This window comes from Rutilus rutilus (assembly GCF_951802725.1).
Source record: "Rutilus rutilus genome assembly, chromosome: 8".
Classification (NCBI taxonomy): Eukaryota; Metazoa; Chordata; class Actinopteri; order Cypriniformes; family Leuciscidae; genus Rutilus; species Rutilus rutilus.
Genome location: NC_140222.1, coordinates 42,363,198 through 42,380,438, shown reverse-complemented (window position 1 = coordinate 42,380,438; position 17,241 = coordinate 42,363,198). Strand labels below are relative to the sequence as shown.

General features: G+C 37.9%; 1 protein-coding gene across 2 annotated transcripts; it reads left to right on the top strand.

Moving 5' to 3' along the window:
- The first annotated feature begins 403 nt into the window (after nt 1–403).
- On the top strand, nt 404–17,099 carry rcor3 (REST corepressor 3). Of its 2 annotated transcripts, XR_014628158.1 has the most exons (13): nt 404–650; nt 751–807; nt 1,638–1,715; nt 1,817–1,869; nt 1,954–2,115; nt 2,809–2,933; nt 3,020–3,098; nt 7,869–8,087; nt 8,392–8,469; nt 12,217–12,274; nt 12,353–12,594; nt 14,568–15,196; nt 16,222–17,099. XR_014628158.1 is itself a non-coding variant. In XM_084416154.1 (12 exons), exons 1-12 carry the CDS (start codon nt 527–529, stop codon nt 14,907–14,909), a joined length of 1,617 nt encoding a protein of 538 aa, XP_084272280.1. In that variant the 5' UTR covers nt 404–526; the 3' UTR covers nt 14,910–15,937. The 2 variants fall into 2 exon arrangements, 1 of the variants encoding a protein (XP_084272280.1); XM_084416154.1 differs by lacking the exon at nt 16,222–17,099 and having other exon boundaries at nt 14,568–15,937.
- The last annotated feature ends 142 nt before the right edge of the window (nt 17,100–17,241 follow it).

Here is a 17,241-nt window from a genome sequence, read left to right as displayed (position 1 = left end):
CTGCAAATCAATAAGACATGGATTTACACTTTAAAACAGAAGCGTTTATTAATAGCCAACACCATGGACTGCCATTAATTTTCGTCGCAAATAAAAACAGCTAATATTCATACACATTAATACACATTTGAAAGGACAAATTAAAACATGCTTACAACAAAAAAATAACTGATGCAACAGTGGCGCACACACGAGCCGCGTTTCGCCTTTGTTTACATGCGCAGCACTTCCTTCCGCGTGGAAAATTAGACCCGGACACTTAATTTATCGACGAACAAAGAACTAAAATCACGCAAACCTGTACATTTACTTTGAACATTCGATGAAACCCCAGAAGAGCTGTTAGCGGTGTAGAGATACGCAGTGGAGCTGAGGGAACACGCGCGCGATCGAGCGGAGGGATACACACAGGAGCGCACAGCGGCGCGGCTGCGCAGAGACGCGCAGGACACAGAGAGAGCGAGAATAAATGCTGGAGTGTTGACATATTTCATTTCTGCTCTAAATAATCACACGCGTCGCGACTATGCCGGGGATGATGGACAAAGGCTCGGAGTATCTGGGGAAGGGTCGCTCGAACGGGACGAAAAGCCCGTCTAACGCCTCGAACGGACATTTTTCCGACGAGAGCGGCAGTGACGACGAGCACGGTATAGCCTCGAACACCCCTGCGGAGGTTGTTTATGCATATTGGTATAATACAAGCAGTTTGATAAATCCGAAACCTCACACAACGCTTCTTGTTTTCAGATGTTGGCATGCGTGTGGGATCAGATTATCAAGCAAATATTCCTGAATTTGATCCAGGTAGGAATAAACTCTGCATTCCGCCTTTAAGAACCTGACGGACTGTGGTAGCCTCGGTACACCTTTAATAATTTTGTTATATAATGAATGTACAAAAAGTCGCTTCGGGGTATTTTAAGCATCGAATGGTCAGTAATAATCTTTCAAATCGTTTTTTTAATATTATTGAATGATTTTGTATTCGCGAAAAGCTTTTTGTGAAATGATGTTAGCATCCTCGCTTAGCCACTTATTGGCTAATATACCCAGTAACTTTGACGAATGAATGAATGTGAGTCACGGGTTTATGCTGTTAGGTGTTCATTTATAAACCACATATTTAATCAGGAAATAAGTTGTTAAAGTAGTAATGTTGTGTGCCATTCAGAACTGAATTGAGAATCCTATTAAATTCCTATTTCATTCCTGAATCTAGCGAATAGGACGCAGAATTGGAAATGGGAGCGAATTTAACCCTCAAATACTTGCTGTAAAATGCAACACGTACTGCCTTTTTAATAAACACTGGTAAAACTAAAGTCGCATTAACCGTTTTGACAGGACAGGAATCTCTCACACAAGAAGTTGCTGTTTATTGACGTTGTTTGGAACAAATTTAGTTTTTTGTTTCTTAATTAGCAATGTTTACAAATGACTACTACAATATGCCTAATATATACTGAAATGCTAACATTTTATCAATGAATAATGAAATGCAAACATTGCATGTGTTGTTTTCAATAGTACGTTCAGTTTAAGTAAACATTTTTTTTACATTTTAAACAATTTAATGATATTAGAATGATATTTTTTGACATGTAATACATACTTTTTGTGTTGGTATTGTGTAGGTTCCACAAAATACAGTGATAAAGACAATGGTGGCATGTTGGTTTGGTCTCCATATCACACAATAGTTGATTCGAAATGTAAGTTTTTGCAACATACATTTTTTTTTATTATTATTGTGAAAAATACTTTAATATCTATATTGTGAATGATGCAATTTGTGTCTGTAATGCATTCACAGTGGACGAGTACATTGCAATCGCGAAAGAAAAGCATGGATACAATGTTGAGCAGGTAAGCTGCGCGAACACAGAGGTCAAAGGTCTCAGTTGTCAGGGATTGGCTGACGTGAGGATGCTCCTCTTCTGTGATCCGCAGGCTCTCGGCATGCTCTTCTGGCATAAACACAACATTGAGAAGTCACTCGCTGATCTCCCGAACTTCACCCCCTTCCCTGATGAGTGGACGGTGGAGGACAAGGTGTTGTTTGAACAGGCGTTCAGTTTTCACGGGAAGAGCTTCCATAGGATCCAGCAGATGGTGAGTCGCTCCCGGGAATCCTGCGGGAACAGTGGCATGTCTTGAAACTAAGAGGGCTAATCTCATTATTAACGTGTCTAGACCACGTTTAATCTCAAAATCAAAAAGAGAGAGATAATAAATCACAGTTTGGATAAAGAAAACAACACCTTTTTTAGGATCGCAGGACTTTTTGCATTGATATATATTTTAGAACAAATTTTAAAATCAAATATTCTCATTATAATTCATCCAGGTTTTAAATGATCCTCATTATGCTCTTGATTTTGTAATAGAGTGATATTTCATATTATCTTATTAGGTTAGTGAAATGCATTTACCGTTTAATTTAAATTAGCATAATTTAGAAGGCAGTACAATAATTACTGCCATTATGTTTAAATATCTCGCAATTAAAACATTTTTTTTTTTGCTTTATATGTGAAAATTGTATAGGATGAAAGTCTTGTTTTTGCATCAAGTGCTTAATTATTATTACAATGCAAATAAAAATGTATAAGTTATTATATATTACTAAAACATACTGCAAAGTATAATTTATTTGTATTATTTATGTTGTATTTTGGGATAAAATGTGTTTTATGAGTTTCACCCTATTGCAGTCATGAGATGTCACTTCATAGGAAGCGGCAACCGTCGTTATTTGCCTTTTTTTTCCCATCATTAATTCTAGAATTTGATACTTGATTGTAGTTGCCAGACAAATCCATATCCAGCCTCGTGAAGTACTACTATTCGTGGAAAAAAACACGGTCCCGGACGAGTCTAATGGACCGGCAGGCGCGAAAGCTGGCGAACCGGAATAACCAAGATGAAAGGTCATTCGTTCTTTGAGCTCCGCATTTAGTTTTTTAGCCTTTCTAATGTTTCAGGGACTCACTTATTTTTGTGTTTGATGTATTAGTGAGGAAGAGATGGAAGAGGCCAACCCCATTGAGGCCAATGACAGTGATTATGACCCTACGAAAGAGGCAAAGAAGGAGGTAATGTCATTATGTAATAACAACATTTCAATCATGACAACTCTCGAAATAGTTTTAACATGTTATTGAATATGGCAGTGTTGATGTATGTGGTCTCGGTGGACTGGATCTAAGATCTGCTGCTGCTGCATGAATCCTGTATCAGATCTAGGCAGGTGGAGCTGGGGAGGTGTTCAGAGGATCTCTGCAGGACTAGCCCATAGCAAACACTCAACCAGATCATTTGGATGTCTGAATCCAAGGATCAGCAGTGGCCAATCGGCTTGTGCCATGCTGTTAGTGATGTGATTGCATTTAAAGGAGCATCAGCCGGCGCCCTCTAGAGTTTTTTTTTTTTTGTTGAACAAGATATGAAGAGCTCTTTTCCAAAAGAGTTTTTTTTAAAGATAAACCATCAATTTGTGGGAAAAATTTATGGATTTATAGCGTTTTGAAAAAAATGGATGGATTTATAGCAAAAAAAAAAAACACTTTGAATTTATCATCAACAATTTTGTTGTTTGATTTAATAATTATTGTTCAACATGTTCAGACTGAGCCAAAAAAACAACATTTTAACAGGATAAATTGAATATTCACAAAATGTGGGTCTAGGTAAAAAATATGTAATTTTTCTGAAACCTATTTAAATGGATTTATAGCGTTTTGGAAAAGATCTCCTCATATATTCGAAGCCGTGTACCCAGGACTTGTGTCACTCCTACTAGCCACTTTGGTGGGTTGAAATTGATGTAAAATAAAATTTAAAAATTGTAGTCTTTAGAAAAGCATTTGAAATGATAAACTAAGTGCAACATCTAGTGTTGTCACTTGTCAAATATATAGATGTTTCGATACATGGTGATCCTGAAACCAGCTGCACGTTCTCGCTCTATAATCTCTCTGACAGCGAGTGACACAAACCTGTGTTCCTTTACTCACTCGTTTCATTTGCTCCTGGTGAATATTGTTGGTGTTACCGGGCTTGAATTTCAGTGCGGGATTGTGTGTATTGAGCATAATTTTACTCAGTCCCGCAGATTTTGTGCTCACACCCACAGTGTACATAAACATTAGTATATTGGCATGTAAAACTGTATAATGAACCCGTGTGTCAGCTCTTAAAGTGACGGCAGCCTAATATACCGGCTAACAAATTATGAGATCATATATTATATATGTCTATATGGCAGTTTTTCCCCATGGTATCCATGTCAAAATTGTGGCCAGTGAAAATGCTGAGTGGCTTGTAAGTTTACAAAACCCCTTAGCCACAGTGGCTGGTGAGCAAACAAGTTAATGTCAAGCCCTGCATGTAACTAACAGAAGGGAATGTGACCGTACACTTCAGCTTTTTCAAGCGCTCAATACAGTAATTTGTTTGGGTGTAACAATATATCGTGTCACAATATATCGCAGTACAAAAATGCAACAATATGTATTGTGGATAGTTCACCCAAAATAAAAATTACTGTGTGGAGGGGGGGGAGTCACGTTTTCAGAGTTTTAGTGTCAGTACTACATTAAACTACTATATATAATGTTGAATATAATGTATTAGGGCTGTCACTTTTTATTCGATATTTGAATATGCATTTGAACATGACGTGAAATATCCGAAATCGAACTATAAATAAACGATCTGGTTTTTAAAGTGCCATGTTTTGCACATTTTTTACAGTCTATGATTAGACCGTTTGCTTTTTATTTTATTGTTTGCCATCTCATCCAGTAGCGGCCGCTCTAAACGTATTGTAGCGTAGGCCCATGACCACATCAAGCGAATAATAGCCAATAGCCAGCTTGTTTTGAAAATGGAAGATAACGACAAGACTAAAGAGGCCGCGCTGTAATTCCTGCCTATTACACACACACACACACACACACACACACACACACACACGACCCACAGAAAAGACACGTGTCAGTATCGAGTTCTCTTTAGGGCTTGAACAAACCATAACACACAAATTATGCCAAATGTCCGTTTTGTCGAGTGTCCTCATAAGAGCAGTCTTAAATTATTTAAATAAAGTCTTAAATGAACGTAGAGATTTGAGAAAATGGGACGCGTGTCAGATCGCGTCTCTTGTCAGCAGCGGCTGGTCTTAAAGTGTCATTAATGTTAATCAAATGGCGCTTTTCCACTGCATGGTACGGCACGGTTCGACTCGGTGCGGAACGGTTCGCTCGCTTAGCTTTTCCACTGCGTGGTACGACTCGACTCGGTACGGCACGGTTCGGTTCGCTTTAGCTCGGTTGCTTTTCCATTGCAGTTAGTACCGCTTCAAAATGGGTGGGACTGATCGTTATAGTTGCCGCCTCTACTGCCATGACATCATCGTAAACGCGCCACATTTCAAACGCACAACACAGGGGATGGTGCTCTTGATTCTCGGCATGTGGATGTTTTTAAATTAAATTAAACGTTCTTATAATGGTTTACTATATGGAAGGAAAATTCTTAACGTGTAATTAAACGTTGCGTTCATATTCTGGGCTCATCTGATTTTTTGTACATAGCATAGCCTACTTTGTTATGATTTTAGTATCATAATGATTAATAAATGCACGCACAATTATCCGTGAACTTGATTTGAACAAATGCCTTTCAACTTGTGTGTGCAAAATTCAGAATTAAATGAATGTGCAGCAATCTTTACAAATAGAGTCTAGGCCTAATGTACTGTTTTAGCCTACTGCCATTGAAAAAGCGCATTTAGTTAATGTTATGTTATTTTTTTCCATCTGTTGATTATGAAAAGTGAACAGCACGAGTAGAGAGACATGGAGCGAGTCAGACATAATTTTGACCACTTCATTAAGTTTTGTTTTGTAGAAAGCATTTCTTTAAAGTGAATTTCGTTTTGTATAAATTGTATCTTAATTTTAATATTTTTTTCATCAAACAATTGCCTGGATTGAATAAGATGCAAAATAGACAATTTAACCATTGAGGCGCCCGAGCGGCACTTGCATTGTACGTTAACTGGAGCGCATCTCATCTTCAAATACACAAAGCTTGAAATGTCTTTAAACGAAATTATTCAAAACAAAAAGAAATAGGCTACTCTCTTATGTAATCCATTATGTGCATTTCTCTCTATAGGCGCGTTTACTACGAATATGGCGATCGTCAACTTCATCTTTGCCATGCACAGACAGAAAACACTATTTTATAAATAAAAATCAGTGCACGCGTTTTAATAAAATTAAAACTTTAATTGTGATCATTAAAATAGCCTAATTGAATATTAAATATTTTGTGGCCAAGTTTTGCTCATTTATTAATAGTATAGGCTATATATAGGCCTAATTTTATTAAATTGAACAAGCCAAAATTCAGCATTCAATCAAATATTCAAAAAGACTTAATAATAATGTTATTTCAACATAATATCTCGTTATTTCGACATAATGTGTGTGCAACAAGCAAGATGTGCGTTTGTAAATCCGGGGACGCGTGCACTGATTTTTATTTATATAGTGTTTTCTGTCAGTGTCTGGCAAAGATGAAGTTGACGATCGCCATATTCGAGAGAAATAACATTATTATTAAGTCTTTTTGAATATTTGATTGAATGCTGAATTTTGCGCTGTTCAATTTAATAAAATTAAAACTTTAATTGTGATCATTAAAATAATTGAATATTAAATATTTTGTGGCCAAGTTTTGCTCATTTATTAATAATATATATATATATATATATATATATATATATATATATATATATATATATATATATATATATATATATATACATACACACACATATGTGTGTGTGTGTGTGCCCTCAGAAACTACAGCGTTGGCTGTTGTCTACTGGCTATTTAAATCTAGCGGGTTTGTCTCGTGCATGGTCTCGTGTCGCAAATACAATGACGCTGGTAGTGACGATTCTGTCTGACCAATCAGTGATCTTCAGTGTTTTCACGTCACATTTTAGTATCGGTACGGTACGCTTGGAACCTCAACAGAGGTGGTACCATTTAAAGCGAGCCGAAGCGAGCCGTACCGTACCGTACCATGCAGTGGAAATGCGCCATAAGTGAGCCGTACCGAACCGAGCCGTACCGTACCATGCAGTGGAAAAGCGCCAAAAGAACAAAGGTGAGAGAGTAAATTACTCACTCAGACTCGGCGCCAGGAGGATTAGTATACCGGTAGCCTAATCATGAATGCACTCCGCTATCTTTCAGCCTAACACATCTCCGGCGAACGGCTTCTTCACGCAAAAGAAAATGAAGCGCAGTGAAATTCAGCGACCATGTGGCGTTTCCTGATGGATCGAGGTTGTTCGTTAACTTCATTTTACATTTTACTCGTAGATATTCGAATATATTGCTTGATATTTGATATCCGTTCGAATGAGATTTTTCTCAAAAGTGGCAGCCCTATAATGTATAATAATGCAGTGTGGGAATATCTGTGGGCCTGATAATGCCAGATGTCTGATGTTACCAGTAAAAAGTGGCTTACATTATTATAAATATATCTAGTCAGTGACCGAGTGCAAACATATTCGTCTGAAATAATCCTGTATTTTCATCTTCAGAATCATGAATATTGTTATTCTGGCGTCTCTATTGTCCAGTGCTTTGGGTTTCAGCACCGAGTCCAAGACTATTCATTTACACCCACAATGAAATGCCAAATTTAGCATTTTAATCAACAGTAAAACAAAGTGTTACCCTTTTATCATATGTCTTTGAGTATCCCAATAATATCGTATCGAATCGTGACGTGAGGGTATCGTTACACCCCTAGTAATGTGATTTCCCCCCTGACAGACTCAACCAGAGCCTCAGACACTGAGCTCTAAAATGGGTTTGGGCCGGCGAGAGCACCAGACGCTGCAGCACCGGCACCACAGCCAGCGGTCCAAGTGCCGGCCGCCCAAAGGCATGTTCCTCACGCAGGAGGACGTGGTGGCGATCTCCTGCAGCTCCAGCGCGGCCAGCTCAGTCCTGCGGCAGCTCGACACCGAGCTTGTGTCCCTCAAACGACAGGTGCGCTCCTCACCGTCACTGCTGACAGTAGGGCTCTTTAGTTAATGTATTAACTATCATGAAACTAACCATGAGTTGTTCCTGTATAAGTTAATCTTTGATAATGTTAGGTTATACAAATAAAGCTGTTCATTGTTTGCACATGTTAGTTCACAGTGGATTAACTAAGTATTAGTAAATGTTGAAATTAACATTAGCAAAGGTTAATAAATACTGTATAGAATTAGTAAATGACAGTCGAAGCCTTTGAAGAAGATTTTAGATGTCGTCTTTCCTCCTCACGTTTTCCCCTGGTTTTCTTTAGGTCCAGAATGCCAAGCAGTTAAACAGCGGACTCAAACAGAAGATTGAAGATGGCATTGATGAATTCAGACTGCCGGAGGTACTTAGACTTTTACTTGTGCGCACTTCAATCTGAAATAAGGTCCGGTTTTGCTTGCATGTTCATATCATTAAAGTGACGATGAGTCAACTTTTTTTTCTATAGTGCTGCAGATTGTTTTACTAATGATCTAATGATCAGATTGTTTGACTTATGAATAGTGGTCGACCGATATATCGGCATTTTTAAAATTATCGGCATCAGCTGATACGTTTTTCTGATTGGCCGATGTGTTTGAAGCGGGACTTTTATTTTGACGGGCGGCGCTGAGAAGCGCTCACTCACATTCTCCGTCTTCATTAGTTCACGATCTCTGTCAGTCATATCTAATACTTTGTTAGACAGAACTGGTAAACAAAAAGTAAATGATATGCGAAAAGGTAAAGCGTTTGCTTTTATATTATTTGTAACAGAAAAGGCAAACAATCAGGCTAAAATACTTTCTTCATTTAGCGTCAACATTCAGCAAATGCGCATCTACGTCATTTAAACAAATCTCTGAATATCTAATAAACATTTAATTTCACAAACCTTGCAGATTTAATGGATTCCAGCTGTGATATCTTGTGAAGTGTGCGTTTGTAGCCTGATAAACGTGTGACTGCGAGTGACGGTCGAAGTGAGTGAATGCGAACAGAAGATCAGCTTCAGGAGACGCGATTGAAAAACTTTAAATCCTTCATTTTAAAATATGCTGTGCTATATCCAGTTGCCCACTGTGTCATAATCATATCGGTTTCACTGTGTGCTTCAAGTAAAATTAGCGTTACCTTGTCTTTATTTGAAAAATATGATTACCAGCACGAAATTACCAGATTACTGAGTGCAATGTTACAGTGTTTACTTCCTTTTTATTCATATATTTTGAAACGAATTCCTTTATTCGTGAAAAACACAGTAATAGGATTGCAGATTCAAGAAGTTGCCATCGAAAGTAGGGCCCTGTAATTTCCGCAATCGCGGAATTGGCAAATTAACGCGTAATCTAGTGTTAAAGCGGAATTTTACTAGCCTGGGTGCCAGCCCGAACCCCGCCCACAACATTTTTTGGACGGGAAGTTCGGTCTGGACTCGATCCATTCAGGAGTAATTATGCTCGGCTTCCAGAAGGCCGAGCCAATCAAATTGCCGGCAGGGCGGGCTTTAATCGATGATGGACAGCAACAGTAACGTAATCATCCACGTCATCAACGAGCGCTTGGGTTGAATTCGTTTACAACAAAGATGCATAGACAGTAAAATAAAAGATGACTGCCTCTGGAGAATTTAGATTTCACACTTACAAATAAATCAGATAGAATAAATGCATATTTGGGGTGCTGTCTGAGGAGAGGGCGGGCTCGGTATTCGGCCCGAACACACTCTCCCCGTATTCCAGGCTGTGGAAGAACAAGCCGAGAGTGAGTGAGTGGAGGGATGCTGAAAACTGTCAAGGAATGTTAGGTGAGTTGACAGAGTGAATATATATGCTTCCTCTCATGCTGATAGTGTAGACATGGTAATCGTTTGACAAGTTGGTTGGATTGATTATTTGAACGTGCTTTTCCCGAACTTTGTTTACGAAACGTGTAGATTCGCGTCATCGCGTCTGTTATAGAAGATATCGACAGCGCATTCATTTTAAAAGAGGAACAGAGAACCGCGATCAAGGCATTTGTCCATTGGAAACATGAATGAAAAACATACGTCACTTACTCTGTTGCTGTGATTGGCTGTAGGCCTATCCAATTGAATGCAGAGGAATTTTCTTTCCTGGTTCGATTGAAACACGCCCCATAATCAAAGCTTAATGGAGCAGTATCAGACTCACATTCTGACTAGAATATGAGTATGACGAAGTCAGGCTAGAATTTTACATATTTGGAATGAAATTCTGTTTTTGTGTGGGAGAAGAACGCATGTCTGGGGAAAATGCAAATCTAAACGCCACAACCCCCCCCCCCCCCCCGTCATTTCAGCTCCCCCTCCCCCTTCAAAACATTGAAAGCATGGCGAAGCGGCTTCTCCACGGCTCTGCTTTGGTCGGCGAAAAAGTTTAGAAACTCGAAGTCCTAAGTAGTAGTCCTACAACTTGAATACTTGTTTAAGTAACTTTTGATAAAATGTTTCTGGCTGTTACATGATAACTTTCATTTCATAACTCGGGGAGTAGGCTACTTGCTGTATTTTTCGCCTTGTTTTTGATGCACTTTAATGTAGGCTACTGTATGGACAAGATTATTTTTATAAGTACTTTATGGAAGCTTGTTTCCGCCACAAAATAAAACATTTTAAAAGATAATTGCGACTTTTTATCTCACAATTGCGAGTTTACATTTCGCAATTCTGACTTTATTTCTCAGAATTGCGTGTTATAAAGTCAGAATTGCATGTTATGAAGTCAGAATTCTGACTTTTTTCTCGCAATTGCGACTTTATATCACGCAATTCTGACTTTATATCTCGCAATTGTGTGAGATAAAGTCAAATTCTAAGGAAAAAAAAGACGGACTTTTTTTCTTTACCTCAGAATAGTTTATATCTCACAATTCTGACTTTATAACACGCGATTGCGACTTTATATCGTGCAATTCAGACTTTATATCGTGCAATTCTGACTTTATATCTCCCAATTGCGACTTTATTTCCCAGAATTGTGACTTTATATCACGCAATTGCGACTTTATTTCTCAGAATTGCGACTTTATATCTCAGAATTGTGAGGAAAAAAAAGTCAGAATTGTGAGATAAAAAGTCGCTATTATTTATTTATTTATTTATTTATTTATTTATTTATTTATTTATTTATTTATTATTCATTGGCGGAAACAAGCTTCCATATTACTTTATGTATAATTCTGAAATTGAGAGTTTTTTTTTTTTTTTTACTTGAAAGAAAAAGCTAATGGAGCGCTTTTATTTAAACTAATATAATTTATTTTACTGACAGTTTAAAGCTCATAACCATTAATATTTTGTTGTTACTTGAAGTACTTAGAGTGCAGTGTTATGTCGCATCATGCAGTATTTGTCCTGAAAAGTACTGAGTAAATGTGATGTTTGTTACCTCGATAAATTCAAGTTCATTCCTATTTTATTTGTGTACATTTTAATCATTAACATTAAAAGCACACTCTTTGTACGACTGAAATAACAGTAAAGGGTTTTTCCCAAAAATTTCCAAAAATTAAAATGGGAAAAAAACGGAATTTGGGAAAAAATTTAATGGATTTTATAGGGCCCTACGAAAGTAGTGTGTTCACTTCTGTTTATTTAAAATATTTTTTTTTTCTAATTGATTAAATATTGATAAAAAAAAAAACCAATATCGGTCGACCACTACTAATGACCTGACGATCTTTGCAACGGAAGTGAATTGATCAAAACTAACTTTATCTGGACAATAACTTTATCCTAGAGCTGCTGTAAAGCCAAAACAATCTCTGTTACTGTAATCTCCTATTGTCACTGTAAAGCTGCTTTGAAACAGTCCATATTGTTAAACGTGATATATAAATGAAGGTGATTTGACTTTTAAAGCAGCTTTACAGTGATAACAGGGACTTTATGTATTTCAGCTGAAGTGAGTTCAGTGTTGATTCAGTTCAGTTGCAAAGAGCATCAATTATTAAATTGGTTCATTTCATCTATAAAGTAGTTCTGCAAAAAATCCAGTCCAGTATAACCGCGTCAGTGCAGACAGATCAGTAATATTGTTGAATATTAAGTGTCCCCAACGGTTTAACAGCAGTATTGTGGTTGTTCCAGTGCACCCAGAAGATTAACGCCCGCTGGACGACAGACGAGCAGCTCTTGGCAGTACAAGGTACGTAAACCGAAAACCGTGTCCGTTTCACAACTGTTCTTGTCCTTCATGACATCCTTTTTTGCACCGTTCAACCAGGAGTACGAAAATATGGGAAGGACTTCCAGGCTATTGCTGACGTCATTGGGAATAAAACTGTGGGACAGGTAAAGAACTTCTTTGTGAACTATCGGCGGCGGTTTAACTTGGACGAGGTGCTTCAGGAATGGGAGGCGGAACAGGGAACGCGCACTCCCAACGGAGACGGAGCCAATTCTGGAGAGGATGGGAAAAACAGCAACACCTCCTCAGGGAAGAGCACAGATGAGGAGGAGGAAGAGGTGAGGGTTAGGGCTGGGGAGCCATACAGATGTCCCGATTCGATTCGCGATTATTATTTATTTTTTATTCAGTGAACTAAGTTTTCACTGGTTTTCAAAAAAGTTATAGCCTAAATAAATATAAAATGTGTTTTTTTTTTTTTTACCCACGAGTCCTTTTATTGTAATAAATTAGGTTATGACACCAGTTAAAATTCCAGTTTCGATACCACAGCTAAACCTCCTGTCTAATGTAAATTTCAAAGATTATTAAAGGCAAGTAAACAGTCATTTTTAAATAAAGAACAAATAATTAAACTATACGCTATAGCACAAATAAATACACTAGAGCAAAGGTACAAATGAAATAAACAGCTTGTAAAGGTTTCTCAGGTCTTACTGTAGTTTTCAGGTACAGAAATAGAATCAATGTAATCAAATATAATCTTCACTGTACAAACTTAATAAAGGTTGATCCTTATTCAACTTAAACCTGTCGCGATAATCAATAAATCAACTGATCTCACGACCGCATTTCCAGTATCTAAATATTTGTAAGAATTATTGACAATAATATTGTTTATCACTATTTCAGGGCCAATATATTGCGCAACAAAAAGTAGTGATTGTGACAGGCCTAATTAAACTTACAAAACAGTTATTCAGTGACGAGCAGGGTGGGATTTCTTCCTTTCGTAGTTTGATTAACATTAAAAACATTAATATTAGGCTGCTGTCACTTTAAGTCAGGGTTCCTCAAACTCGGTCCTGGAGGGCCACTGTCCTGCACAGTTTAGCTCCAACCCTGATCAAACACACCTAGCTGTGAGTTTCTAGTGATCCTGAAGACATTGATTAGCTTGCTCAGGTGTGTTTGATCAGGGTTGGAGCTAAACTGTGCTGGACAGAGGCCCTCCAGGACCGAGTTTGAGAAACCCTGACTTAAGTGCTGCATGGATCTTTCTCTACTGTTTACGTTCATTTAATCCTTAAATAAGAGGATGACGTCTAGTGGAGAAGACTAGTAACAAGATTAACGTCAGTCAAATATTATGTTCAACGCTTACGGAAATAAATACGCAAAAAATATTGATTCGTGGCTTTTGAGAATCTAAACCATATTTAAAAAAAACATTAATTGAGAAATACATTTTTCTTGCCCAGCCCTAGTTATGATTAGCAATCATAACTAGGGTTATGATTATCATAACATTAGTTATGATTAACCCTGTGAAGCCTGACTTATGAAATAAGAGTAAGAGTTTTTTTTATGGAACTGTTTATCGAACCTTATATCAAACTATATAAACATTTATGGCTCATATAGTTTGATATAGTGAGAATACGGATGAAAAAAAACGCTTTATTCAGACAGCCAAACTGAGCAAAAACGTATTTTATCAAGCATCAGAATTTTATGCTAATAGACCTTTTACTTGCTAAAAAGTCTAAACTATCTATCAGATGACCGAAGGCACGTAGTAGATTGTGTGCGACAGGTTTTACAGGCAAAGTTTTGATCATATTGCTAATTTAGAAGCCTTAGAAATTGTGTATCAAATGTACGGTGGGCTTTAAAATGTCAGGTAACCCTTTACAATATGGTTCATTAGTTAATGTACTAACTAGGATTAGCTAACCATGAGCAATACATTTGTTACAGTATTTATTCTTCTTTGTTGACGTTAGTTAATAAAAAATAGTCATTCGTTGTGTGTTCATGTTAGTTCACAGTGCATTAACTAATGTTAACTAGATTTTAATTAAGTATTAGTAAATGTTGAAATTAACATTTAACAACGAGTAATAAAAGTGCAGTTCATTATTAGTTCATGTTAACTAATGAACCTTATTGTAAAGTGTTACCAAATGTCACATGTTTGACTGAACGACTCCTTTAATAACCAAGATGAGTTGCTTTGGGTTAAACTGTTCTTTTTTAGTTGTGCTCTACATAAAACCTTGTCTTCTCTTCAACCTTCTCTCATGATTAGGGTCAGGTGACCCCGGCCTCGGGCCCGTCTCCTGTAGCCGCATCATCATCATCATCATCATCTTCATCATCTCTGCCGGCCTCGCTCCACCAGCCTCCGCCTCTCCTGCGTCCCTCTCTCCCCGCCACCCCGGCGTTACACCGCCAGCCTCCACCCCTGCAGCAACAGGCCCGGTTCCTGCAGCCCCGTCCCGCCCTGCACCAGCCGCCCCCCCTCATCCGGCCCTCCGCGCCCCTGCCCCCCCGCCTCAACCCCAGGCCGGCCGCGCCCGTCCCGGTCCCAGCGCCGGGGCCGCCGCCGCCCTCTCTGCTGGAGACGCCCTCCTCCTCCTCGCTACACTGACCTGGTTATACACCTGTGGCGGTGCAGGGGAAGGTAACCGCTAGCTAGCAGTGCTCATTGTGAATACTAGAAAAAGAGGATTGTTTTAAACTGTATATATTAGTTATGTAACTGTCTATTTATTTGAACTGATTTTCTTTTTGATTTTAGGTTTTGTAATCATGTTGTAATCATGTTGTACTTTAAACAGATAGTTCACCCAAAAATTAAGAAAATTAGCCCATGATTTACTCTGAAGCCATCCTAGGTGTATATGACTTTCTTCTTTCAGACAAATACAATCGGAGGCTCCTGGCTCTTCCAAGCTTTATAATGGCAGTGATCGGCTGTATATTTTTTTGGAAGTCCATCAAAGTGCATCTATCCATGATAAAAGTGCATCCATCCATCATAAAAGTGCATCTATCCATGATAAAAGTGCATCCATCCATCATAAAAGTGCATCTATCCATGATAAAAGTGCATCTATCATCATAAAAGTGCATCTATCATCATAAAAGTGCATCTATCCATGATAAAAGTGCATCTATCCATGATAAAAGTGCATCTATCATCATAAAAGTGCATCTATCCATGATAAAAGTGCATCTATCATCATAAAAGTGCATCTATCATCATAAAAGTGCATCTATCCATGATAAAAGTGCATCTATCCATGATAAAAGTGCATCTATCATCATAAAAGTGCATCTATCCATGATAAAAGTGCATCTATCCATCATAAAAGTGCAGATAAGTCCATCTATCCATGATAAAAGTGCATCTATCCATCATAAAAGTGCATCTATCCATGATAAAAGTGCATCTATCCATCATTAAAGTGCATCTATCCATGATAAAAGTGCATCTATCCATGATAAAAGTGCATCTATCCATGATAAAAGTGCATCTATCCATCATAAAAGTGCATCTATCCATGATAAAAGTGCATCTATCCATCATAAAAGTGCACAGGCTCCAGGGTTCATAAAGGCCTTTTATTAAACAAGAGTTTTGAAAGAGAAATGTGGGAGGAGCTTGAGTTTGTTTGTTTGTTTGTTTGTTTGTTTGAACATACTAATACTACATCCTACGTCATACATTGTCATAAAGTGTTTCTTTAGTCGATAAAGTTTTAAATATGGATATTTTTCTTACACAAACGCATCGCTTCACTTCAGAAGGCCTTTATTAACCCCTGGAGACGCGTCGAGCACTTTTATCATGAATAGATGCACTTTTATCATGAATAGATGCACTTTTATCATGAATAGATGCACTTTTATGCACTTAGAATATAGTGCCCATTCACTGCCATTATAAAGCTTGGAAGAGCCAGGACAATTTTTTTTTTATGCAACTCTGATTGTATTCGTCTGAAGGAAGAAAGTCATGTACACCTAGGATGGCCTCAGGGTGAGTAAATCATGGGCTAATTTTCGTTATTTTTGGGTGAACTACCGAAACAACCTTCAAGTCTTTAAAATATTGTGTTCTGTCTCGGCACTTTTCCTTGTTGTATCTACGGTGTACCGGCGAACCTCTTTAAACGCGGGGTTCGCCTGGCATCTTGTTGTTCTTCTGTGTTTGTGATTGTCATGTTATGTTGTTTCATATTTTAATATTTGGTGCTACAGGATGACAGAAAATCACCTGTCCTGATTCTTTGCCAGATTCTCTTGCCATCAAAGTGCTCTTAACAAGTAAGAAAATATAATGAATCACTAATGAAAATCATAGAAGAATCTTACTGTCACTTTTTCATGAGTTTTTTAGTTTTTTTTTAATATAGATGCCAAAAACTTTCTTAGTCCCTTGAGTATAAAACACTTAATTTCAACGTCTGCTCATTATTTTTGTTAATTAGCATTAATTTTGGTTTCTTTATAAACCTGTTTGACTTGCATAAATGTGTGAAGGATCCACACTTTCCCACCAGACATTAAGCTGTGTTTCATTAGTGGTGTGCTGTTGGTTGATCAGAGCATGTAGCGTTACCCCTGCTTTCCACCCCTGCGGAAAAGTGCAGGATTGGGATGAACTTCGGACTGGGGATCAGTGGGCCGTGGTTAAGTGCACATCGTTTTCAAATTAAGGTCTATATTCTGGTTAAACCTTTCTTCTGAAAAGATGTTTACATACTCCACGGCTCTAAATGTAACTGTGTGTACATGTAATGAGCATTATCCCAATAAACCAATGTGCATTCTTTCCCTGTTTATTCTCTTCTGGAAACAATGGTGATCCTCCTGCCCTTTATTTTAGCTATTTAAAGTCCCCCTGTGGTGAAAATCCAGCTTTTAATGTTGTTTATGTGTCTATGTGGTGTTTTTAATACGCTTTAAGACAAACC